At 43.4% G+C, this 25,310-nt stretch overlaps 13 protein-coding genes across 13 annotated transcripts; 5 read left to right on the plus strand and 8 right to left on the minus strand.

Moving 5' to 3' along the window:
• Window positions 1-553: 553 nt before the first annotated feature.
• LOC147068632 (histone H3) lies at window positions 554-964 on the minus strand. Its single transcript, XM_085951934.1, has one exon. The coding sequence runs from the start codon at window positions 962-964 to the stop codon at window positions 554-556; it is 411 nt and encodes a 136-aa protein (XP_085808060.1).
• Window positions 965-1,443: 479 nt separating this feature from the next.
• On the plus strand, window positions 1,444-1,797 carry LOC147068633 (histone H4). Its single transcript, XM_085951912.1, has one exon. It carries the CDS (start codon window positions 1,477-1,479, stop codon window positions 1,786-1,788), a length of 312 nt encoding a protein of 103 aa, XP_085808038.1. The 5' UTR covers window positions 1,444-1,476; the 3' UTR covers window positions 1,789-1,797.
• Window positions 1,798-4,306: 2,509 nt separating this feature from the next.
• On the minus strand, window positions 4,307-5,599 carry LOC147068634 (uncharacterized). Its single transcript, XM_085951914.1, has one exon. It carries the CDS (start codon window positions 5,473-5,475, stop codon window positions 4,768-4,770), a length of 708 nt encoding a protein of 235 aa, XP_085808040.1. The 5' UTR covers window positions 5,476-5,599; the 3' UTR covers window positions 4,307-4,767.
• Window positions 5,600-7,251: 1,652 nt separating this feature from the next.
• Window positions 7,252-7,750, minus strand: LOC147068635 (histone H2B-like). Its single transcript, XM_085951916.1, has one exon. It carries the CDS (start codon window positions 7,680-7,682, stop codon window positions 7,308-7,310), a length of 375 nt encoding a protein of 124 aa, XP_085808042.1. The 5' UTR covers window positions 7,683-7,750; the 3' UTR covers window positions 7,252-7,307.
• A 177-nt stretch (window positions 7,751-7,927) lies between these two features.
• On the plus strand, window positions 7,928-8,367 carry LOC147068636 (histone H2A). Its single transcript, XM_085951915.1, has one exon. It carries the CDS (start codon window positions 7,993-7,995, stop codon window positions 8,365-8,367), a length of 375 nt encoding a protein of 124 aa, XP_085808041.1. The 5' UTR covers window positions 7,928-7,992.
• An 863-nt stretch (window positions 8,368-9,230) lies between these two features.
• LOC147068637 (histone H3) lies at window positions 9,231-9,641 on the minus strand. The gene has a single exon (XM_085951933.1). The coding sequence runs from the start codon at window positions 9,639-9,641 to the stop codon at window positions 9,231-9,233; it is 411 nt and encodes a 136-aa protein (XP_085808059.1).
• A 479-nt stretch (window positions 9,642-10,120) lies between these two features.
• Window positions 10,121-10,474, plus strand: LOC147068638 (histone H4). Its single transcript, XM_085951911.1, has one exon. It carries the CDS (start codon window positions 10,154-10,156, stop codon window positions 10,463-10,465), a length of 312 nt encoding a protein of 103 aa, XP_085808037.1. The 5' UTR covers window positions 10,121-10,153; the 3' UTR covers window positions 10,466-10,474.
• Window positions 10,475-12,983: 2,509 nt separating this feature from the next.
• On the minus strand, window positions 12,984-14,276 carry LOC147068639 (uncharacterized). Its single transcript, XM_085951929.1, has one exon. The coding sequence runs from the start codon at window positions 14,150-14,152 to the stop codon at window positions 13,445-13,447; it is 708 nt and encodes a 235-aa protein (XP_085808055.1). The 5' UTR covers window positions 14,153-14,276; the 3' UTR covers window positions 12,984-13,444.
• Window positions 14,277-15,984: 1,708 nt separating this feature from the next.
• Window positions 15,985-16,359, minus strand: LOC147068640 (histone H2B-like). Its single transcript, XM_085951917.1, has one exon. The coding sequence runs from the start codon at window positions 16,357-16,359 to the stop codon at window positions 15,985-15,987; it is 375 nt and encodes a 124-aa protein (XP_085808043.1).
• Window positions 16,360-16,604: 245 nt separating this feature from the next.
• LOC147068641 (histone H2A) lies at window positions 16,605-17,044 on the plus strand. Its single transcript, XM_085951931.1, has one exon. The coding sequence runs from the start codon at window positions 16,670-16,672 to the stop codon at window positions 17,042-17,044; it is 375 nt and encodes a 124-aa protein (XP_085808057.1). The 5' UTR covers window positions 16,605-16,669.
• Window positions 17,045-17,907: 863 nt separating this feature from the next.
• Window positions 17,908-18,318, minus strand: LOC147068642 (histone H3). Its single transcript, XM_085951918.1, has one exon. The coding sequence runs from the start codon at window positions 18,316-18,318 to the stop codon at window positions 17,908-17,910; it is 411 nt and encodes a 136-aa protein (XP_085808044.1).
• Window positions 18,319-18,830: 512 nt separating this feature from the next.
• Window positions 18,831-19,142, plus strand: LOC147068643 (histone H4). The gene has a single exon (XM_085951919.1). The coding sequence runs from the start codon at window positions 18,831-18,833 to the stop codon at window positions 19,140-19,142; it is 312 nt and encodes a 103-aa protein (XP_085808045.1).
• A 5,519-nt stretch (window positions 19,143-24,661) lies between these two features.
• Window positions 24,662-25,036, minus strand: LOC147068644 (histone H2B-like). The gene has a single exon (XM_085951920.1). The coding sequence runs from the start codon at window positions 25,034-25,036 to the stop codon at window positions 24,662-24,664; it is 375 nt and encodes a 124-aa protein (XP_085808046.1).
• Window positions 25,037-25,310: the final 274 nt, after the last annotated feature.

Here is a 25,310-nt window from a genome sequence, read left to right on the forward strand (position 1 = left end):
AATTCATGAGGAGATAGAGATGCGTCGATCTCTTGTTTGTTAAGATTGGCGGTTTCAGTAGTTTAAATAGTTTTGTAGGATAATGATTGTGATATATGTACCTATTTATATAGGTGAGGAGCATCTATGTAAGATATGATAAGAGGCTGTTTAATTAATATTATGAGGGTAGATATTATTTGATGAATCTCACCTCGCACGCGTTGCGTTATTATATTATATTATATTATTAGGTGGCATGGCACCTAAGTATATTTTATTTAATATCGACTGTTCAATTGAACAATTACAACAGACGCAAAATTACTTACAAAACTATTTATCCAAAAATAGTGGAAACACGCAGAATGATATTATATTATACTTACTTGGAAAATAGATAGCCAAGTAGGTAGTATAATAATATACTACTATTATTACAGGCACATAACGACCGATCGATCGCTCACGGATGCGTAAACATTCGAATGTCAAAAAATTTGCGGCCCTGAAAAGGGCCTTTTGTGATAGATAGATAGATGGGTATGATAAATATTATTATTTTTTTTAATTTTTAAGCGCGTTCGCCGCGGATTCGTCTCGCCAGCTGGATATCCTTGGGCATGATGGTGACGCGTTTGGCGTGGATGGCGCAAAGGTTCGTGTCCTCGAATAGACCGACGAGGTACGCCTCGCTGGCCTCCTGCAGCGCCATGACGGCGGAGCTCTGGAAGCGCAGATCGGTCTTGAAATCTTGAGCGATCTCGCGCACCAGTCGCTGGAAGGGCAGCTTGCGGATGAGGAGCTCAGTGCTCTTCTGATAGCGACGGATCTCACGGAGAGCGACCGTACCGGGCCTGTAACGATGGGGCTTCTTCACGCCTCCTGTGGCCGGCGCGCTTTTCCTCGCGGCCTTCGTGGCGAGCTGTTTGCGGGGAGCTTTTCCGCCGGTGGATTTTCGGGCAGTCTGCTTGGTACGAGCCATGTCTTTTTCTTCTTCTTCTTCAAAGTAGTAGGTTCTGAAACGAGCGTTCAACGAGGAGTGCGCGCGCGAGCCTACTCGGTGACTTATATAGAGAGATCCGCTCGCTGCGATTGGTCGACGCGGTCGCCTTCGGCGGAACAGTGGGGGGTGATCACTTTCGTCGGCGTATCGTTTTGAGGTCGAAATATTGCCTGAAAGTTCATTTTTTTTTTAAATATCCTTTTTTATTCTATTCCGCAATTATTATTAATAGCCGTTATCTTTATTGCGCACTCGCTTTGCGCGAAATGCGCAGCACTGGGCGTGGTTGCGCCGCGGCGCGCCAGAGCGAGACGCACTCGCCCGCGCCTTGAATTCGCAAGGAAGAGGGAGCGAGACGTCGCATACGCGCGTCTATAAAAAGAGACGTCAGAAAATTAAAAGATTCATAATTCGTCTGGCGGCCGCAGTGAGCGCATCGCATCGCATCGTTTCGATTTTTGACATCATCCACTTTTTGACACGCATACAAGATGACCGGTCGCGGTAAAGGAGGAAAGGGATTGGGAAAAGGTGGCGCCAAGCGTCACAGGAAGGTTCTTCGCGATAACATCCAGGGCATCACGAAGCCTGCGATCCGTCGTCTGGCACGTCGCGGCGGAGTCAAGCGCATATCTGGCTTGATTTACGAAGAGACCCGAGGAGTCCTGAAGGTGTTCCTCGAGAACGTCATCAGGGACGCCGTCACCTACACGGAGCACGCGAAGAGGAAGACCGTCACCGCCATGGACGTCGTGTACGCCCTGAAGAGACAGGGTCGCACCCTGTACGGTTTCGGCGGCTAAGCTGGCCAATACGATACGATACCATCTCGTCTTGATACAATACAGACTGACTACTACAATATAATGATGGATGAGTGGGTTGGTTTTAATGCTATGCCCGCTTAACTATTATTATGTGAATATATCTATCTACTCGCATACAAACGGCCCTTTTCAGGGCCACCATGTCTATTTCGTTCGATCCGTTTGCATTCGTATAGTATCGCAGTAATAATGCATGCAGTGGTGTGTGCATAGAAGGGTGGAGGTGAAATACAATTTATTTTATACGTTTCTGAACTGAAAATATGTTTGATTTGCTTAGGTTAGGTTTGATTTTGACAGGTTAGATTTGATTTGATTAAGTTAGGTTAGATTTGGTAATGTATTCGTCGCCACTATTAAATATAATCTAAACACACGATTAAGACAATTATACTAATAATATTTTAATTGATTAATAATGTCAATAAATAACCATCGAACACTGTAATTTTGATAAATTTTGAAAATTTCGATATCCATTTTAAAAAACCGACTTAGGGTTTTCAAAGTATTAATAATATTACAATTAATATTTCGAATCGTAATAAAAAGGGTACCAATTTAAGTACCTACTTTTGTAAAAGTTAAATGAAGGAATTTCGAAAATGGAAATTCTGATAATGTAAGTCTAAGGACTCGGTTGCTTTCCTAATTTACAAATAAGAATTGTTCTTTAGATCTGTCAATTAACTTTGCAAACAAATTTGTCAATTAATTTTATTTTGAAAATAATCAACGAAACATTTTACGAAAAACATCTGATACTAAGGAAAGTGACAGATAGTCAGCTGTCTTTGACGTTTATGTAAATATTTACGAAAATAAATTCGATTTGAAAGTCAATCGGATAATTAATAGCCTAGACACCAACCTATTACTAAGGTGGTGATTCTAAATAATATAAAGTTAAATAATATTGATTAAGTGTATTCCAAAAGTGTCAATCAAGAACATTAGTTGATCACCCTCTCCCCGAATAGGACCGAGCTAGCCAAACGAAGGTTCTTAATCGGTCCGAGGGCAGGACCGGTTGAAGATGAAGTACCTTTGAGACTATTCCAGGACTGGGGTATCGTCATTAGGTTTGATTTGGTTAGGTTAGGTTATTAGGTTAGGTTTGATTTGATTAGGTTAGGTTTGATTTGATTGAGTTAGGTTTGATTTGATTAGGTTAGGTTTGATTTGGTCAGGTTAGGTTTGATTTGATTAGCTTAGGTTTGATTTGATTAAGTTAGGTTTGATTTGATTAGGTTAGGTTTGATTTGGTTAGGTTAGGTTAGGTTAGGTTATTAGGTTAGGTTTGATTTGATTAGGTTAGGTTTGATTTGATTAAGTTAGGTTTGATTTGGTTAGGTTAGGTTAGGTTATTAGGTTAGGTTTGATTTGATTAGGTTAGGTTTGATTTGATTGAGTTAGGTTTGATTTGATTTGATTAGGTTAGGTTTGATTTGGTTAGGTTAGGTTAGGTTAGGTTATTAGGTTAGGTTTGATTTGATCAGGTTAGGTTTGATTTGATTGGGTTAGGTTTGATTTGATTAGGTTAGGTTTGATTTGATTGAGTTAGGTTTGATTTGATTAAGTTAGGTTTGATTTGATTAGGTTAGGTTTGATTTGGTTAGGTTAGGTTATTAGGTTAGGTTAGGTTTGATTTGGTTAGGTTAGGTTAGGTTATTAGGTTAGGTTAGGTTTGATTTGGTTAGGTTAGGTAAACCTAACCTAACCAAATCAAACCTAACCTAATCAAATCAAACCTAACTTAATCAAATCAAACCTAACCTAACCTAACCTAACCTAATCAAATCAAACCTAACCTAACCAAAACAAACGTAACCTAATCAAATCAAACCTAACCTGATCAAATCAAACCTAACCTAATCAAATCAAACCTAACCTGATCAAATCAAACCTAACCTGTTCACATCAAACCTAACTTAATCAAATCAAACCTAACTTAATCAAATTAAACCTAACCTAATCAAATCAAACCTAACCTGATCAAATCAAACCTAACCTGTTCACATCAAACCTAACTTAATCAAATCAAACCTAACTTAATCAAATTAAACCTAACCTAATCAAATCAAACCTAACCTGATCAAATCAAACCTAACCTGTTCACATCAAACCTAACTTAATCAAATCAAACCTAACTTAATCAAATTAAACCTAACCTAATCAAATCAAACCTAACCTGATCAAATCAAACCTAACCTGTTCACATCAAACCTAACCTAATCAAATCAAACCTAACTTAATCAAATTAAACCTAACCTAATCAAATCAAACCTAACCTGATCAAATCAAACCTAACCTGTTCACATCAAACCTAACTTAATCAAATCAAACCTAACTCAGTCAAATCAAACCTAACCTAATCAAATCAAATCAAACCTAACCTAACCAAAACAAACCTAACCTAATCAAATCAAACCTAACCTAATCAAATCAAACCTAACTTAATCAAATTAAACCTAACCTAATCAAATCAAACCTAACCTGATCAAATCAAACCTAACCTGTTCACATCAAACCTAACTTAATCAAATCAAACCTAACTCAGTCAAATCAAACCTAACCAAATCAAAAAAAAAAAAAAAAAAATGAATTTAGTGTTAATTTTAAATTTTAGCTAGGTGAGTGAGTATTCGTCTTGACATAAGACAATGTAATAATATTATGCAATTTACGTATGGAGTACCTATACGAATTGAATAAAGAAATAACGACGTATCTACGTGTTCGATATCAGTCGACACCTGAATTGTGTTGGTAGCCCTGAAAAGGGCTTTTGTTTCAATAAAATGCGAGCGAGCGCGTATTATTCATCTCCATCTCTATCCTCATTCATCTCGTCTATTGTCGTCGTCGTCATCCACCCGAGATACCCCCCTTCCCGGGCTGCCGTCGTCGCATCATCGTCATCGTGATGATTAGATTAGATTCGATCGCGGCTTCTTACTTCTTCGCAGCGGCTTTCTTCGCGGCGGGCTTCTTCGCAGCGGCCTTCTTGGGCTTAGGCGCCTTCGGCTTCTTGGTGGGCGGCTTGGCTGACTTCTTCGCCTTGGTGGGGGTCTTGGGCTTGGCGGCCTTCTTGGCGGCGGGGGCGGCCTTCTTGGGGGAGGCGGCTTTCTTGGCGGCTGCGGCCGATCTGGCCGCGGTTTCGAGAGGAGCCGACGACTTTCTCATGGCGGTCGCGGGCTTCTTCTTTGCGGCTGCGGCCGAAGACTTGCCTCCGCCGGCCGCGGCGCCCTTCTTCTCCTTGGATGAGGCAGGGCGCGATTTCTTCGCGGCGGGCTTCTTGCCAGAGGCGGAGCCGCCCGCAGATTTGGCCTTGCCGGCTTCCAGTTTGAACGAACCGGAGGCCCCCTTGCCTTTGGTCTGCACTAGGGCGCCGGATTCGACGGCACCCTTCAGGTATTTCTTGATGAATGGCGCCAGCTTGTCGGCGTCCACCTTGTAGTTGGCCGAGATGTATTTTTTGATCGCCTGCAGGGAGGATCCGGCGCGCTCTTTCAGCTCTTTGATGGCGCTGTTGACCATCTCAGAGGTCTTGGGATGCGTCGGCTTGACCTTGGGCTTCTTCGCGGCTTTGCCTGCTGCCGATTTCTTCGCGGGGGTAGAGGGCACCGGCGAAGCGGTGACGGGTGCTGCTGTATCTGCCATCTTTGCGTTATTCGATTGATTGAATAGTAGAATGAAATATAATATTAAATTATATTATATTATATCGCGGCGTATATTCTGCTTGCTATCTATCTGTACGATGCGCTAGAGTGAAACGACTCGAACGGCTCGCGGATTGTATACGGCGAGAGCGAGACGGGTGCCGCAGTACCGATGTGCGAACGCCGCTCTCAGAGATGACGTTCGTCTAGATCGGCGATTTTAGTCACGAATTGCACCGGCATTTTTGCTTCGATCTCTCGATATTTTTCAATTTTTCGCAGCCGCCGCCCTAGCGAGGGGGTTCAGGGGTGGGCGGTTGCGCCGCCCACCGATCTGTCTGTCGTTTCAAAGCGGGCGAATGGTCGCGAGTCTGTTCTCGGGCTCGCGGGATGCGTTTCAAATTGGAATTGTGTCCGCGCGCGCACATAACGTGTCGGGAAAATGGCCGTAGATTCGTTAAAAATTATCAGATTCCGACGATCGAGCCTTCGTCCGGCGCGTCGATATACCTTCTCGCGTTTGCAATCGGCCGCGGGCCCCTGGCGCCCCCGCGGGCGTCGCGATCCGCCCCCGAGTCGGCCGGAGTTAGCACAAGACGATCGCGGCATACAAACATTACTGTATCGGGCGAAGACGACGGCGGCGGCCCCGCGGTGCTCGATGCAGTCGGCGGTGTTCACGAAGTTCTGCAGCAGGCGAGCAGACGGACGATGGTGCACGGTATCACGGTGCACGACGGTGAAGAAGGAAGCACGACACGAGAATAGAATGTTCAATTCGAATAATTAGTTACCTAACGATAGATTGCGATAGGTACGGCGCGATCGGTCGCTCGCTCGCTCACTGCGCCTCCCTCCCTCCCGCGATAGATAGATAGATAGATGGATGGATGGATAGTGTGAAGCGAAATATCGTAAATAAATAAATAGTTAGTTAGTTAATTAAATATGATAATATGATATAATATTATGGGTGCGTTTAATATGACCGATGCGAAGCATACATACGACAGAAATATGAGAGTAGAAAACCATAGCAACCCATAATCATCAACAACAACCGACAACAAAAATGTCATTATTTGTTACTATCAAGTACCTATATGAAATCAAATATAAAGACATTGGAAGGATCACTCTAAGATATCGATCGGGGATTCGGAATAAACTATTCCCTATTCCCTATTCCCGAATCCGTGTGTCATGTACGTATGTAACATATAATCTATCGTACAATGCAAAATTATCCGATTCGCATTATTTATGTATCGCAGATCGCATATCGAAGGATCGATGAAATAACAAACAGATGTGTAATATCATGTTATGTAGGTACCTAAATCTAATGTGATGTTTTCTTTTTCAGATGCACGCACGCACGCACGCACGCATGCATTCCATGCACCTAAGATGTATGGATAATATTATTAATAGTATAATGATGACTTATTGTTGTATATTACTGAATAATAATAAAATTATTCACAGATACATCGATTCTTATTATTTTCCTATCATATCATCCTTCGTGGCGGGCTCAGTTAGTTATCTAGTCTAGTTTATAATAATACGGTGTGTTGGATAGTGATATAATAATAATTATAAGCGTAGATACAAGATAATTATTGTAACAAATATTCGTATTATTATTACAATAGGTGGGCGGTCAGTCGATTTATTTATTTATTTTTCCTGCCTGGCATAAATATTGATAGCGAAACATGCGATTCGATCAATTCGATTTGAAAATATTGGCGGCCCTTAAAAGGGCCTTTGCTGATGGGTTTTTGTTTTTCTTTCTTCTTTCTTCTTTCTTCATTTTCATCGACTTCACTTGGAGCTGGTGTATTTGGTGACTGCCTTTGTTCCTTCGCTGACGGCGTGCTTGGCGAGCTCTCCGGGCAGAAGGAGCCTGACGGCGGTCTGGATCTCCCTGCTGGTGATGGTGGAGCGCTTGTTGTAGTGGGCGAGGCGCGACGCTTCGGCGGCGATCCTCTCGAAGATGTCGTTGACGAAGCTGTTCATGATGCTCATCGCCTTACTGGAGATTCCGGTGTCGGGGTGCACCTGCTTGAGCACCTTGTAGATGTAGATTGCGTAACTCTCCTTCCTCCTCCTCTTTGTCTTCTTCTTGTCTCCCTTGGAGATGTTCTTCTGGGCTTTGCCGGATTTCTTGGCGGCCTTTCCGCTAGTCTTGGGCGGCATGATGATCGGCGACGGGTATTACGATAACGATAGATAGATTAGGTAGGTGTGTGCGGTGTCAATCGGCGGCGGTGGCTCGAGTGAGAATGCGCCGAAAACATTTTTTTACCGCTTCCCATCACTGTGTAGAGCGAACGGCGCGCGGCTTTGCGAGTCGCGTGATGCGCCGCACATCTCCCGCTGCGGGCGCACCGCAGCACGGCAATACCGCGTGGAAAAAAAATTCTAACAAACTTCACAAAGGACCGTCCGTCGATTCAGGTCGACGCTTCTTTCGCACAGTTAATTTTCAACACTACCCCGTCTCGCCATGTCTGGTCGCGGAAAAGGCGGTAAAGTCAAGGGAAAGGCAAAGTCTCGTTCGAATCGCGCTGGACTCCAGTTCCCCGTCGGTCGCATACACAGGCTCCTGCGCAAGGGAAACTACGCCGAGAGGGTGGGTGCCGGTGCGCCGGTGTACCTGGCCGCCGTCATGGAATACCTCGCCGCCGAAGTACTCGAGTTGGCGGGAAACGCGGCCCGCGACAACAAGAAGACCAGGATTATCCCTCGTCATTTGCAGCTCGCCATCCGCAACGACGAGGAGCTGAACAAGCTGCTCTCCGGCGTCACCATCGCCCAGGGAGGAGTGCTGCCCAACATCCAGGCGGTGCTCTTGCCCAAGAAGACTGAGAAGAAGGCGTAAAAAAAAAAAAAAAAATATAAAGATTACATGCATATTAATCCATCTATCGTCGTACAAAAGGCCCTTTTCAGGGCCGCCATTTTTATTCAAATTCGAGTGGTAGCGTATCCGTGTCGAGCTCGTTATTGTGTTGCTTATAAAATTGATTGAAATAATTAATTATTCATCGACAGTAGGACATTATTGAAATTGTTATTATTATAGGTATTAGCGCAATACAGAGAGTACTGTCCATGTTACAATAAATGTTCTGCAAATTCAATATTTGAAAATACATCTAAAATAAAAAGTAGGTATATAATTTCGTAGTAATTCATGAGGAGATAGAGATGCGTCGATCTCTTGTTTGTTAAGATTGGCGGTTTCAGTAGTTTAAATAGTTTTGTAGGATAATGATTGTGATATATGTACCTATTTATATAGGTGAGGAGCATCTATGTAAGATATGATAAGAGGCTGTTTAATTAATATTATGAGGGTAGATATTATTTGATGAATCTCACCTCGCACGCGTTGCGTTATTATATTATATTATATTATTAGGTGGCATGGCACCTAAGTATATTTTATTTAATATCGACTGTTCAATTGAACAATTACAACAGACGCAAAATTACTTACAAAACTATTTATCCAAAAATAGTGGAAACACGCAGAATGATATTATATTATACTTACTTGGAAAATAGATAGCCAAGTAGGTAGTATAATAATATACTACTATTATTACAGGCACATAACGACCGATCGATCGCTCACGGATGCGTAAACATTCGAATGTCAAAAAATTTGCGGCCCTGAAAAGGGCCTTTTGTGATAGATAGATAGATGGGTATGATAAATATTATTATTTTTTTTAATTTTTAAGCGCGTTCGCCGCGGATTCGTCTCGCCAGCTGGATATCCTTGGGCATGATGGTGACGCGTTTGGCGTGGATGGCGCAAAGGTTCGTGTCCTCGAATAGACCGACGAGGTACGCCTCGCTGGCCTCCTGCAGCGCCATGACGGCGGAGCTCTGGAAGCGCAGATCGGTCTTGAAATCTTGAGCGATCTCGCGCACCAGTCGCTGGAAGGGCAGCTTGCGGATGAGGAGCTCAGTGCTCTTCTGATAGCGACGGATCTCACGGAGAGCGACCGTACCGGGCCTGTAACGATGGGGCTTCTTCACGCCTCCTGTGGCCGGCGCGCTTTTCCTCGCGGCCTTCGTGGCGAGCTGTTTGCGGGGAGCTTTTCCGCCGGTGGATTTTCGGGCAGTCTGCTTGGTACGAGCCATGTCTTTTTCTTCTTCTTCTTCAAAGTAGTAGGTTCTGAAACGAGCGTTCAACGAGGAGTGCGCGCGCGAGCCTACTCGGTGACTTATATAGAGAGATCCGCTCGCTGCGATTGGTCGACGCGGTCGCCTTCGGCGGAACAGTGGGGGGTGATCACTTTCGTCGGCGTATCGTTTTGAGGTCGAAATATTGCCTGAAAGTTCATTTTTTTTTTAAATATCCTTTTTTATTCTATTCCGCAATTATTATTAATAGCCGTTATCTTTATTGCGCACTCGCTTTGCGCGAAATGCGCAGCACTGGGCGTGGTTGCGCCGCGGCGCGCCAGAGCGAGACGCACTCGCCCGCGCCTTGAATTCGCAAGGAAGAGGGAGCGAGACGTCGCATACGCGCGTCTATAAAAAGAGACGTCAGAAAATTAAAAGATTCATAATTCGTCTGGCGGCCGCAGTGAGCGCATCGCATCGCATCGTTTCGATTTTTGACATCATCCACTTTTTGACACGCATACAAGATGACCGGTCGCGGTAAAGGAGGAAAGGGATTGGGAAAAGGTGGCGCCAAGCGTCACAGGAAGGTTCTTCGCGATAACATCCAGGGCATCACGAAGCCTGCGATCCGTCGTCTGGCACGTCGCGGCGGAGTCAAGCGCATATCTGGCTTGATTTACGAAGAGACCCGAGGAGTCCTGAAGGTGTTCCTCGAGAACGTCATCAGGGACGCCGTCACCTACACGGAGCACGCGAAGAGGAAGACCGTCACCGCCATGGACGTCGTGTACGCCCTGAAGAGACAGGGTCGCACCCTGTACGGTTTCGGCGGCTAAGCTGGCCAATACGATACGATACCATCTCGTCTTGATACAATACAGACTGACTACTACAATATAATGATGGATGAGTGGGTTGGTTTTAATGCTATGCCCGCTTAACTATTATTATGTGAATATATCTATCTACTCGCATACAAACGGCCCTTTTCAGGGCCACCATGTCTATTTCGTTCGATCCGTTTGCATTCGTATAGTATCGCAGTAATAATGCATGCAGTGGTGTGTGCATAGAAGGGTGGAGGTGAAATACAATTTATTTTATACGTTTCTGAACTGAAAATATGTTTGATTTGCTTAGGTTAGGTTTGATTTTGACAGGTTAGATTTGATTTGATTAAGTTAGGTTAGATTTGGTAATGTATTCGTCGCCACTATTAAATATAATCTAAACACACGATTAAGACAATTATACTAATAATATTTTAATTGATTAATAATGTCAATAAATAACCATCGAACACTGTAATTTTGATAAATTTTGAAAATTTCGATATCCATTTTAAAAAACCGACTTAGGGTTTTCAAAGTATTAATAATATTACAATTAATATTTCGAATCGTAATAAAAAGGGTACCAATTTAAGTACCTACTTTTGTAAAAGTTAAATGAAGGAATTTCGAAAATGGAAATTCTGATAATGTAAGTCTAAGGACTCGGTTGCTTTCCTAATTTACAAATAAGAATTGTTCTTTAGATCTGTCAATTAACTTTGCAAACAAATTTGTCAATTAATTTTATTTTGAAAATAATCAACGAAACATTTTACGAAAAACATCTGATACTAAGGAAAGTGACAGATAGTCAGCTGTCTTTGACGTTTATGTAAATATTTACGAAAATAAATTCGATTTGAAAGTCAATCGGATAATTAATAGCCTAGACACCAACCTATTACTAAGGTGGTGATTCTAAATAATATAAAGTTAAATAATATTGATTAAGTGTATTCCAAAAGTGTCAATCAAGAACATTAGTTGATCACCCTCTCCCCGAATAGGACCGAGCTAGCCAAACGAAGGTTCTTAATCGGTCCGAGGGCAGGACCGGTTGAAGATGAAGTACCTTTGAGACTATTCCAGGACTGGGGTATCGTCATTAGGTTTGATTTGGTTAGGTTAGGTTATTAGGTTAGGTTTGATTTGATTAGGTTAGGTTTGATTTGATTGAGTTAGGTTTGATTTGATTAGGTTAGGTTTGATTTGGTCAGGTTAGGTTTGATTTGATTAGCTTAGGTTTGATTTGATTAAGTTAGGTTTGATTTGATTAGGTTAGGTTTGATTTGGTTAGGTTAGGTTAGGTTAGGTTATTAGGTTAGGTTTGATTTGATTAGGTTAGGTTTGATTTGATTAAGTTAGGTTTGATTTGGTTAGGTTAGGTTAGGTTATTAGGTTAGGTTTGATTTGATTAGGTTAGGTTTGATTTGATTGAGTTAGGTTTGATTTGATTTGATTAGGTTAGGTTTGATTTGGTTAGGTTAGGTTAGGTTAGGTTATTAGGTTAGGTTTGATTTGATCAGGTTAGGTTTGATTTGATTGGGTTAGGTTTGATTTGATTAGGTTAGGTTTGATTTGATTGAGTTAGGTTTGATTTGATTAAGTTAGGTTTGATTTGATTAGGTTAGGTTTGATTTGGTTAGGTTAGGTTATTAGGTTAGGTTAGGTTTGATTTGGTTAGGTTAGGTTAGGTTATTAGGTTAGGTTAGGTTTGATTTGGTTAGGTTAGGTAAACCTAACCTAACCAAATCAAACCTAACCTAATCAAATCAAACCTAACTTAATCAAATCAAACCTAACCTAACCTAACCTAACCTAATCAAATCAAACCTAACCTAACCAAAACAAACGTAACCTAATCAAATCAAACCTAACCTGATCAAATCAAACCTAACCTAATCAAATCAAACCTAACCTGATCAAATCAAACCTAACCTGTTCACATCAAACCTAACTTAATCAAATCAAACCTAACTTAATCAAATTAAACCTAACCTAATCAAATCAAACCTAACCTGATCAAATCAAACCTAACCTGTTCACATCAAACCTAACTTAATCAAATCAAACCTAACTTAATCAAATTAAACCTAACCTAATCAAATCAAACCTAACCTGATCAAATCAAACCTAACCTGTTCACATCAAACCTAACTTAATCAAATCAAACCTAACTTAATCAAATTAAACCTAACCTAATCAAATCAAACCTAACCTGATCAAATCAAACCTAACCTGTTCACATCAAACCTAACCTAATCAAATCAAACCTAACTTAATCAAATTAAACCTAACCTAATCAAATCAAACCTAACCTGATCAAATCAAACCTAACCTGTTCACATCAAACCTAACTTAATCAAATCAAACCTAACTCAGTCAAATCAAACCTAACCTAATCAAATCAAATCAAACCTAACCTAACCAAAACAAACCTAACCTAATCAAATCAAACCTAACCTAATCAAATCAAACCTAACTTAATCAAATTAAACCTAACCTAATCAAATCAAACCTAACCTGATCAAATCAAACCTAACCTGTTCACATCAAACCTAACTTAATCAAATCAAACCTAACTCAGTCAAATCAAACCTAACCAAATCAAAAAAAAAAAAAAAAAAATGAATTTAGTGTTAATTTTAAATTTTAGCTAGGTGAGTGAGTATTCGTCTTGACATAAGACAATGTAATAATATTATGCAATTTACGTATGGAGTACCTATACGAATTGAATAAAGAAATAACGACGTATCTACGTGTTCGATATCAGTCGACACCTGAATTGTGTTGGTAGCCCTGAAAAGGGCTTTTGTTTCAATAAAATGCGAGCGAGCGCGTATTATTCATCTCCATCTCTATCCTCATTCATCTCGTCTATTGTCGTCGTCGTCATCCACCCGAGATACCCCCCTTCCCGGGCTGCCGTCGTCGCATCATCGTCATCGTGATGATTAGATTAGATTCGATCGCGGCTTCTTACTTCTTCGCAGCGGCTTTCTTCGCGGCGGGCTTCTTCGCAGCGGCCTTCTTGGGCTTAGGCGCCTTCGGCTTCTTGGTGGGCGGCTTGGCTGACTTCTTCGCCTTGGTGGGGGTCTTGGGCTTGGCGGCCTTCTTGGCGGCGGGGGCGGCCTTCTTGGGGGAGGCGGCTTTCTTGGCGGCTGCGGCCGATCTGGCCGCGGTTTCGAGAGGAGCCGACGACTTTCTCATGGCGGTCGCGGGCTTCTTCTTTGCGGCTGCGGCCGAAGACTTGCCTCCGCCGGCCGCGGCGCCCTTCTTCTCCTTGGATGAGGCAGGGCGCGATTTCTTCGCGGCGGGCTTCTTGCCAGAGGCGGAGCCGCCCGCAGATTTGGCCTTGCCGGCTTCCAGTTTGAACGAACCGGAGGCCCCCTTGCCTTTGGTCTGCACTAGGGCGCCGGATTCGACGGCACCCTTCAGGTATTTCTTGATGAATGGCGCCAGCTTGTCGGCGTCCACCTTGTAGTTGGCCGAGATGTATTTTTTGATCGCCTGCAGGGAGGATCCGGCGCGCTCTTTCAGCTCTTTGATGGCGCTGTTGACCATCTCAGAGGTCTTGGGATGCGTCGGCTTGACCTTGGGCTTCTTCGCGGCTTTGCCTGCTGCCGATTTCTTCGCGGGGGTAGAGGGCACCGGCGAAGCGGTGACGGGTGCTGCTGTATCTGCCATCTTTGCGTTATTCGATTGATTGAATAGTAGAATGAAATATAATATTAAATTATATTATATTATATCGCGGCGTATATTCTGCTTGCTATCTATCTGTACGATGCGCTAGAGTGAAACGACTCGAACGGCTCGCGGATTGTATACGGCGAGAGCGAGACGGGTGCCGCAGTACCGATGTGCGAACGCCGCTCTCAGAGATGACGTTCGTCTAGATCGGCGATTTTAGTCACGAATTGCACCGGCATTTTTGCTTCGATCTCTCGATATTTTTCAATTTTTCGCAGCCGCCGCCCTAGCGAGGGGGTTCAGGGGTGGGCGGTTGCGCCGCCCACCGATCTGTCTGTCGTTTCAAAGCGGGCGAATGGTCGCGAGTCTGTTCTCGGGCTCGCGGGATGCGTTTCAAATTGGAATTGTGTCCGCGCGCGCACATAACGTGTCGGGAAAATGGCCGTAGATTCGTTAAAAATTATCAGATTCCGACGATCGAGCCTTCGTCCGGCGCGTCGATATACCTTCTCGCGTTTGCAATCGGCCGCGGGCCCCTGGCGCCCCCGCGGGCGTCGCGATCCGCCCCCGAGTCGGCCGGAGTTAGCACAAGACGATCGCGGCATACAAACATTACTGTATCGGGCGAAGACGACGGCGGCGGCCCCGCGGTGCTCGATGCAGTCGGCGGTGTTCACGAAGTTCTGCAGCAGGCGAGCAGACGGACGATGGTGCACGGTATCACGGTGCACGACGGTGAAGAAGGAAGCACGACACGAGAATAGAATGTTCAATTCGAATAATTAGTTACCTAACGATAGATTGCGATAGGTACGGCGCGATCGGTCGCTCGCTCGCTCACTGCGCCTCCCTCCCTCCCGCGATAGATAGATAGATAGATGGATGGATGGATAGTGTGAAGCGAAATATCGTAAATAAATAAATAGTTAGTTAGTTAATTAAATATGATAATATGATATAATATTATGGGTGCGTTTAATATGACCGATGCGAAGCATACATACGACAGAAATATGAGAGTAGAAAACCATAGCAACCCATAATCATCAACAACAACCGACAACAAAAATGTCATTATTTGTTACTATCAAGTACCTATATGAAATCAAATATAAAGACATTGGAAGGATCACTCTAAGATATCGATCGGGGATTCGGAATAAACTATTCCCTATTCCCTATTCCCGAATCCGTGTGTCATGTACGTATGTAACATATAATCTATCGTACAATGCAAAATTATCCGATTCGCATTATTTATGTATCGCAGATCGCATATCGAAGGATCGATGAAATAACAAACAGATGTGTAATATCATGTTATGTAGGTACCTAAATCTAATGTGATGTTTTCTTTTTCAGATGCACGCACGCACGCACGCACGCATGCATTCCATGCACCTAAGATGTATGGATAATATTATTAATAGTATAATGATGACTTATTGTTGTATATTACTGAATAATAATAAAATTATTCACAGATACATCGATTCTTATTATTTTCCTATCATATCATCCTTCGTGGCGGGCTCAGTTAGTTATCTAGTCTAGTTTATAATAATACGGTGTGTTGGATAGTGATATAATAATAATTATAAGCGTAGATACAAGATAATTATTGTAACAAATATTCGTATTATTATTACAATAGGTGGGCGGTCAGTCGATTTATTTATTTATTTTTCCTGCCTGGCATAAATATTGATAGCGAAACATGCGATTCGATCAATTCGATTTGAAAATATTGGCGGCCCTTAAAAGGGCCTTTGCTGATGGGTTTTTGTTTTTCTTTCTTCTTTCTTCTTTCTTCATTTTCATCGACTTCACTTGGAGCTGGTGTATTTGGTGACTGCCTTTGTTCCTTCGCTGACGGCGTGCTTGGCGAGCTCTCCGGGCAGAAGGAGCCTGACGGCGGTCTGGATCTCCCTGCTGGTGATGGTGGAGCGCTTGTTGTAGTGGGCGAGGCGCGACGCTTCGGCGGCGATCCTCTCGAAGATGTCGTTGACGAAGCTGTTCATGATGCTCATCGCCTTACTGGAGATTCCGGTGTCGGGGTGCACCTGCTTGAGCACCTTGTAGATGTAGATTGCGTAACTCTCCTTCCTCCTCCTCTTTGTCTTCTTCTTGTCTCCCTTGGAGATGTTCTTCTGGGCTTTGCCGGATTTCTTGGCGGCCTTTCCGCTAGTCTTGGGCGGCATGATGATCGGCGACGGGTATTACGATAACGATAGATAGATTAGGTAGGTGTGTGCGGTGTCAATCGGCGGCGGTGGCTCGAGTGAGAATGCGCCGAAAACATTTTTTTACCGCTTCCCATCACTGTGTAGAGCGAACGGCGCGCGGCTTTGCGAGTCGCGTGATGCGCCGCACATCTCCCGCTGCGGGCGCACCGCAGCACGGCAATACCGCGTGGAAAAAAAATTCTAACAAACTTCACAAAGGACCGTCCGTCGATTCAGGTCGACGCTTCTTTCGCACAGTTAATTTTCAACACTACCCCGTCTCGCCATGTCTGGTCGCGGAAAAGGCGGTAAAGTCAAGGGAAAGGCAAAGTCTCGTTCGAATCGCGCTGGACTCCAGTTCCCCGTCGGTCGCATACACAGGCTCCTGCGCAAGGGAAACTACGCCGAGAGGGTGGGTGCCGGTGCGCCGGTGTACCTGGCCGCCGTCATGGAATACCTCGCCGCCGAAGTACTCGAGTTGGCGGGAAACGCGGCCCGCGACAACAAGAAGACCAGGATTATCCCTCGTCATTTGCAGCTCGCCATCCGCAACGACGAGGAGCTGAACAAGCTGCTCTCCGGCGTCACCATCGCCCAGGGAGGAGTGCTGCCCAACATCCAGGCGGTGCTCTTGCCCAAGAAGACTGAGAAGAAGGCGTAAAAAAAAAAAAAAAAATATAAAGATTACATGCATATTAATCCATCTATCGTCGTACAAAAGGCCCTTTTCAGGGCCGCCATTTTTATTCAAATTCGAGTGGTAGCGTATCCGTGTCGAGCTCGTTATTGTGTTGCTTATAAAATTGATTGAAATAATTAATTATTCATCGACAGTAGGACATTATTGAAATTGTTATTATTATAGGTATTAGCGCAATACAGAGAGTACTGTCCATGTTACAATAAATGTTCTGCAAATTCAATATTTGAAAATACATCTAAAATAAAAAGTAGGTATATAATTTCGTAGTAATTCATGAGGAGATAGAGATGCGTCGATCTCTTGTTTGTTAAGATTGGCGGTTTCAGTAGTTTAAATAGTTTTGTAGGATAATGATTGTGATATATGTACCTATTTATATAGGTGAGGAGCATCTATGTAAGATATGATAAGAGGCTGTTTAATTAATATTATGAGGGTAGATATTATTTGATGAATCTCACCTCGCACGCGTTGCGTTATTATATTATATTATATTATTAGGTGGCATGGCACCTAAGTATATTTTATTTAATATCGACTGTTCAATTGAACAATTACAACAGACGCAAAATTACTTACAAAACTATTTATCCAAAAATAGTGGAAACACGCAGAATGATATTATATTATACTTACTTGGAAAATAGATAGCCAAGTAGGTAGTATAATAATATACTACTATTATTACAGGCACATAACGACCGATCGATCGCTCACGGATGCGTAAACATTCGAATGTCAAAAAATTTGCGGCCCTGAAAAGGGCCTTTTGTGATAGATAGATAGATGGGTATGATAAATATTATTATTTTTTTTAATTTTTAAGCGCGTTCGCCGCGGATTCGTCTCGCCAGCTGGATATCCTTGGGCATGATGGTGACGCGTTTGGCGTGGATGGCGCAAAGGTTCGTGTCCTCGAATAGACCGACGAGGTACGCCTCGCTGGCCTCCTGCAGCGCCATGACGGCGGAGCTCTGGAAGCGCAGATCGGTCTTGAAATCTTGAGCGATCTCGCGCACCAGTCGCTGGAAGGGCAGCTTGCGGATGAGGAGCTCAGTGCTCTTCTGATAGCGACGGATCTCACGGAGAGCGACCGTACCGGGCCTGTAACGATGGGGCTTCTTCACGCCTCCTGTGGCCGGCGCGCTTTTCCTCGCGGCCTTCGTGGCGAGCTGTTTGCGGGGAGCTTTTCCGCCGGTGGATTTTCGGGCAGTCTGCTTGGTACGAGCCATGTCTTTTTCTTCTTCTTCTTCAAAGTAGTAGGTTCTGAAACGAGCGTTCAACGAGGAGTGCGCGCGCGAGCCTACTCGGTGACTTATATAGAGAGATCCGCTCGCTGCGATTGGTCGACGCGGTCGCCTTCGGCGGAACAGTGGGGGGTGATCACTTTCGTCGGCGTATCGTTTTGAGGTCGAAATATTGCCTGAAAGTTCATTTTTTTTTTAAATATCCTTTTTTATTCTATTCCGCAATTATTATTAATAGCCGTTATCTTTATTGCGCACTCGCTTTGCGCGAAATGCGCAGCACTGGGCGTGGTTGCGCCGCGGCGCGCCAGAGCGAGACGCACTCGCCCGCGCCTTGAATTCGCAAGGAAGAGGGAGCGAGACGTCGCATACGCGCGTCTATAAAAAGAGACGTCAGAAAATTAAAAGATTCATAATTCGTCTGGCGGCCGCAGTGAGCGCATCGCATCGCATCGTTTCGATTTTTGACATCATCCACTTTTTGACACGCATACAAGATGACCGGTCGCGGTAAAGGAGGAAAGGGATTGGGAAAAGGTGGCGCCAAGCGTCACAGGAAGGTTCTTCGCGATAACATCCAGGGCATCACGAAGCCTGCGATCCGTCGTCTGGCACGTCGCGGCGGAGTCAAGCGCATATCTGGCTTGATTTACGAAGAGACCCGAGGAGTCCTGAAGGTGTTCCTCGAGAACGTCATCAGGGACGCCGTCACCTACACGGAGCACGCGAAGAGGAAGACCGTCACCGCCATGGACGTCGTGTACGCCCTGAAGAGACAGGGTCGCACCCTGTACGGTTTCGGCGGCTAAGCTGGCCAATACGATACGATACCATCTCGTCTTGATACAATACAGACTGACTACTACAATATAATGATGGATGAGTGGGTTGGTTTTAATGCTATGCCCGCTTAACTATTATTATGTGAATATATCTATCTACTCGCATACAAACGGCCCTTTTCAGGGCCACCATGTCTATTTCGTTCGATCCGTTTGCATTCGTATAGTATCGCAGTAATAATGCATGCAGTGGTGTGTGCATAGAAGGGTGGAGGTGAAATACAATTTATTTTATACGTTTCTGAACTGAAAATATGTTTGATTTGCTTAGGTTAGGTTTGATTTTGACAGGTTAGATTTGATTTGATTAAGTTAGGTTAGATTTGGTAATGTATTCGTCGCCACTATTAAATATAATCTAAACACACGATTAAGACAATTATACTAATAATATTTTAATTGATTAATAATGTCAATAAATAACCATCGAACACTGTAATTTTGATAAATTTTGAAAATTTCGATATCCATTTTAAAAAACCGACTTAGGGTTTTCAAAGTATTAATAATATTACAATTAATATTTCGAATCGTAATAAAAAGGGTACCAATTTAAGTACCTACTTTTGTAAAAGTTAAATGAAGGAATTTCGAAAATGGAAATTCTGATAATGTAAGTCTAAGGACTCGGTTGCTTTCCTAATTTACAAATAAGAATTGTTCTTTAGATCTGTCAATTAACTTTGCAAACAAATTTGTCAATTAATTTTATTTTGAAAATAATCAACGAAACATTTTACGAAAAACATCTGATACTAAGGAAAGTGACAGATAGTCAGCTGTCTTTGACGTTTATGTAAATATTTACGAAAATAAATTCGATTTGAAAGTCAATCGGATAATTAATAGCCTAGACACCAACCTATTACTAAGGTGGTGATTCTAAATAATATAAAGTTAAATAATATTGATTAAGTGTATTCCAAAAGTGTCAATCAAGAACATTAGTTGATCACCCTCTCCCCGAATAGGACCGAGCTAGCCAAACGAAGGTTCTTAATCGGTCCGAGGGCAGGACCGGTTGAAGATGAAGTACCTTTGAGACTATTCCAGGACTGGGGTATCGTCATTAGGTTTGATTTGGTTAGGTTAGGTTATTAGGTTAGGTTTGATTTGATTAGGTTAGGTTTGATTTGATTGAGTTAGGTTTGATTTGATTAGGTTAGGTTTGATTTGGTCAGGTTAGGTTTGATTTGATTAGCTTAGGTTTGATTTGATTAAGTTAGGTTTGATTTGATTAGGTTAGGTTTGATTTGGTTAGGTTAGGTTAGGTTAGGTTATTAGGTTAGGTTTGATTTGATTAGGTTAGGTTTGATTTGATTAAGTTAGGTTTGATTTGGTTAGGTTAGGTTAGGTTATTAGGTTAGGTTTGATTTGATTAGGTTAGGTTTGATTTGATTGAGTTAGGTTTGATTTGATTTGATTAGGTTAGGTTTGATTTGGTTAGGTTAGGTTAGGTTAGGTTATTAGGTTAGGTTTGATTTGATCAGGTTAGGTTTGATTTGATTGGGTTAGGTTTGATTTGATTAGGTTAGGTTTGATTTGATTGAGTTAGGTTTGATTTGATTAAGTTAGGTTTGATTTGATTAGGTTAGGTTTGATTTGGTTAGGTTAGGTTATTAGGTTAGGTTAGGTTTGATTTGGTTAGGTTAGGTTAGGTTATTAGGTTAGGTTAGGTTTGATTTGGTTAGGTTAGGTAAACCTAACCTAACCAAATCAAACCTAACCTAATCAAATCAAACCTAACTTAATCAAATCAAACCTAACCTAACCTAACCTAACCTAATCAAATCAAACCTAACCTAACCAAAACAAACGTAACCTAATCAAATCAAACCTAACCTGATCAAATCAAACCTAACCTAATCAAATCAAACCTAACCTGATCAAATCAAACCTAACCTGTTCACATCAAACCTAACTTAATCAAATCAAACCTAACTTAATCAAATTAAACCTAACCTAATCAAATCAAACCTAACCTGATCAAATCAAACCTAACCTGTTCACATCAAACCTAACTTAATCAAATCAAACCTAACTTAATCAAATTAAACCTAACCTAATCAAATCAAACCTAACCTGATCAAATCAAACCTAACCTGTTCACATCAAACCTAACTTAATCAAATCAAACCTAACTTAATCAAATTAAACCTAACCTAATCAAATCAAACCTAACCTGATCAAATCAAACCTAACCTGTTCACATCAAACCTAACCTAATCAAATCAAACCTAACTTAATCAAATTAAACCTAACCTAATCAAATCAAACCTAACCTGATCAAATCAAACCTAACCTGTTCACATCAAACCTAACTTAATCAAATCAAACCTAACTCAGTCAAATCAAACCTAACCTAATCAAATCAAATCAAACCTAACCTAACCAAAACAAACCTAACCTAATCAAATCAAACCTAACCTAATCAAATCAAACCTAACTTAATCAAATTAAACCTAACCTAATCAAATCAAACCTAACCTGATCAAATCAAACCTAACCTGTTCACATCAAACCTAACTTAATCAAATCAAACCTAACTCAGTCAAATCAAACCTAACCAAATCAAAAAAAAAAAAAAAAAAATGAATTTAGTGTTAATTTTAAATTTTAGCTAGGTGAGTGAGTATTCGTCTTGACATAAGACAATGTAATAATATTATGCAATTTACGTATGGAGTACCTATACGAATTGAATAAAGAAATAACGACGTATCTACGTGTTCGATATCAGTCGACACCTGAATTGTGTTGGTAGCCCTGAAAAGGGCTTTTGTTTCAATAAAATGCGAGCGAGCGCGTATTATTCATCTCCATCTCTATCCTCATTCATCTCGTCTATTGTCGTCGTCGTCATCCACCCGAGATACCCCCCTTCCCGGGCTGCCGTCGTCGCATCATCGTCATCGTGATGATTAGATTAGATTCGATCGCGGCTTCTTACTTCTTCGCAGCGGCTTTCTTCGCGGCGGGCTTCTTCGCAGCGGCCTTCTTGGGCTTAGGCGCCTTCGGCTTCTTGGTGGGCGGCTTGGCTGACTTCTTCGCCTTGGTGGGGGTCTTGGGCTTGGCGGCCTTCTTGGCGGCGGGGGCGGCCTTCTTGGGGGAGGCGGCTTTCTTGGCGGCTGCGGCCGATCTGGCCGCGGTTTCGAGAGGAGCCGACGACTTTCTCATGGCGGTCGCGGGCTTCTTCTTTGCGGCTGCGGCCGAAGACTTGCCTCCGCCGGCCGCGGCGCCCTTCTTCTCCTTGGATGAGGCAGGGCGCGATTTCTTCGCGGCGGGCTTCTTGCCAGAGGCGGAGCCGCCCGCAGATTTGGCCTTGCCGGCTTCCAGTTTGAACGAACCGGAGGCCCCCTTGCCTTTGGTCTGCACTAGGGCGCCGGATTCGACGGCACCCTTCAGGTATTTCTTGATGAATGGCGCCAGCTTGTCGGCGTCCACCTTGTAGTTGGCCGAGATGTATTTTTTGATCGCCTGCAGGGAGGATCCGGCGCGCTCTTTCAGCTCTTTGATGGCGCTGTTGACCATCTCAGAGGTCTTGGGATGCGTCGGCTTGACCTTGGGCTTCTTCGCGGCTTTGCCTGCTGCCGATTTCTTCGCGGGGGTAGAGGGCACCGGCGAAGCGGTGACGGGTGCTGCTGTATCTGCCATCTTTGCGTTATTCGATTGATTGAATAGTAGAATGAAATATAATATTAAATTATATTATATTATATCGCGGCGTATATTCTGCTTGCTATCTATCTGTACGATGCGCTAGAGTGAAACGACTCGAACGGCTCGCGGATTGTATACGGCGAGAGCGAGACGGGTGCCGCAGTACCGATGTGCGAACGCCGCTCTCAGAGATGACGTTCGTCTAGATCGGCGATTTTAGTCACGAATTGCACCGGCATTTTTGCTTCGATCTCTCGATATTTTTCAATTTTTCGCAGCCGCCGCCCTAGCGAGGGGGTTCAGGGGTGGGCGGTTGCGCCGCCCACCGATCTGTCTGTCGTTTCAAAGCGGGCGAATGGTCGCGAGTCTGTTCTCGGGCTCGCGGGATGCGTTTCAAATTGGAATTGTGTCCGCGCGCGCACATAACGTGTCGGGAAAATGGCCGTAGATTCGTTAAAAATTATCAGATTCCGACGATCGAGCCTTCGTCCGGCGCGTCGATATACCTTCTCGCGTTTGCAATCGGCCGCGGGCCCCTGGCGCCCCCGCGGGCGTCGCGATCCGCCCCCGAGTCGGCCGGAGTTAGCACAAGACGATCGCGGCATACAAACATTACTGTATCGGGCGAAGACGACGGCGGCGGCCCCGCGGTGCTCGATGCAGTCGGCGGTGTTCACGAAGTTCTGCAGCAGGCGAGCAGACGGACGATGGTGCACGGTATCACGGTGCACGACGGTGAAGAAGGAAGCACGACACGAGAATAGAATGTTCAATTCGAATAATTAGTTACCTAACGATAGATTGCGATAGGTACGGCGCGATCGGTCGCTCGCTCGCTCACTGCGCCTCCCTCCCTCCCGCGATAGATAGATAGATAGATGGATGGATGGATAGTGTGAAGCGAAATATCGTAAATAAATAAATAGTTAGTTAGTTAATTAAATATGATAATATGATATAATATTATGGGTGCGTTTAATATGACCGATGCGAAGCATACATACGACAGAAATATGAGAGTAGAAAACCATAGCAACCCATAATCATCAACAACAACCGACAACAAAAATGTCATTATTTGTTACTATCAAGTACCTATATGAAATCAAATATAAAGACATTGGAAGGATCACTCTAAGATATCGATCGGGGATTCGGAATAAACTATTCCCTATTCCCTATTCCCGAATCCGTGTGTCATGTACGTATGTAACATATAATCTATCGTACAATGCAAAATTATCCGATTCGCATTATTTATGTATCGCAGATCGCATATCGAAGGATCGATGAAATAACAAACAGATGTGTAATATCATGTTATGTAGGTACCTAAATCTAATGTGATGTTTTCTTTTTCAGATGCACGCACGCACGCACGCACGCATGCATTCCATGCACCTAAGATGTATGGATAATATTATTAATAGTATAATGATGACTTATTGTTGTATATTACTGAATAATAATAAAATTATTCACAGATACATCGATTCTTATTATTTTCCTATCATATCATCCTTCGTGGCGGGCTCAGTTAGTTATCTAGTCTAGTTTATAATAATACGGTGTGTTGGATAGTGATATAATAATAATTATAAGCGTAGATACAAGATAATTATTGTAACAAATATTCGTATTATTATTACAATAGGTGGGCGGTCAGTCGATTTATTTATTTATTTTTCCTGCCTGGCATAAATATTGATAGCGAAACATGCGATTCGATCAATTCGATTTGAAAATATTGGCGGCCCTTAAAAGGGCCTTTGCTGATGGGTTTTTGTTTTTCTTTCTTCTTTCTTCTTTCTTCATTTTCATCGACTTCACTTGGAGCTGGTGTATTTGGTGACTGCCTTTGTTCCTTCGCTGACGGCGTGCTTGGCGAGCTCTCCGGGCAGAAGGAGCCTGACGGCGGTCTGGATCTCCCTGCTGGTGATGGTGGAGCGCTTGTTGTAGTGGGCGAGGCGCGACGCTTCGGCGGCGATCCTCTCGAAGATGTCGTTGACGAAGCTGTTCATGATGCTCATCGCCTTACTGGAGATTCCGGTGTCGGGGTGCACCTGCTTGAGCACCTTGTAGATGTAGATTGCGTAACTCTCCTTCCTCCTCCTCTTTGTCTTCTTCTTGTCTCCCTTGGAGATGTTCTTCTGGGCTTTGCCGGATTTCTTGGCGGCCTTTCCGCTAGTCTTGGGCGGCATGATGATCGGCGACGGGTATTACGATAACGATAGATAGATTAGGTAGGTGTGTGCGGTGTCAATCGGCGGCGGTGGCTCGAGTGAGAATGCGCCGAAAACATTTTTTTACCGCTTCCCATCACTGTGTAGAGCGAACGGCGCGCGGCTTTGCGAGTCGCGTGATGCGCCGCACATCTCCCGCTGCGGGCGCACCGCAGCCTGAATTTACGTGTGCGATTTTACTCCGGGTCTTGAGGAGACCCGTTTATTACGGGGTCTTGAAGAGACCCGTTCG

The sequence above is a fragment of the Rhyacophila brunnea genome, unplaced genomic scaffold, assembly GCF_057557595.1.
Source record: "Rhyacophila brunnea isolate RB1 unplaced genomic scaffold, BYU_Rbru_1.0 scaffold_298, whole genome shotgun sequence".
Taxonomy (NCBI): Eukaryota; Metazoa; Arthropoda; class Insecta; order Trichoptera; family Rhyacophilidae; genus Rhyacophila; species Rhyacophila brunnea.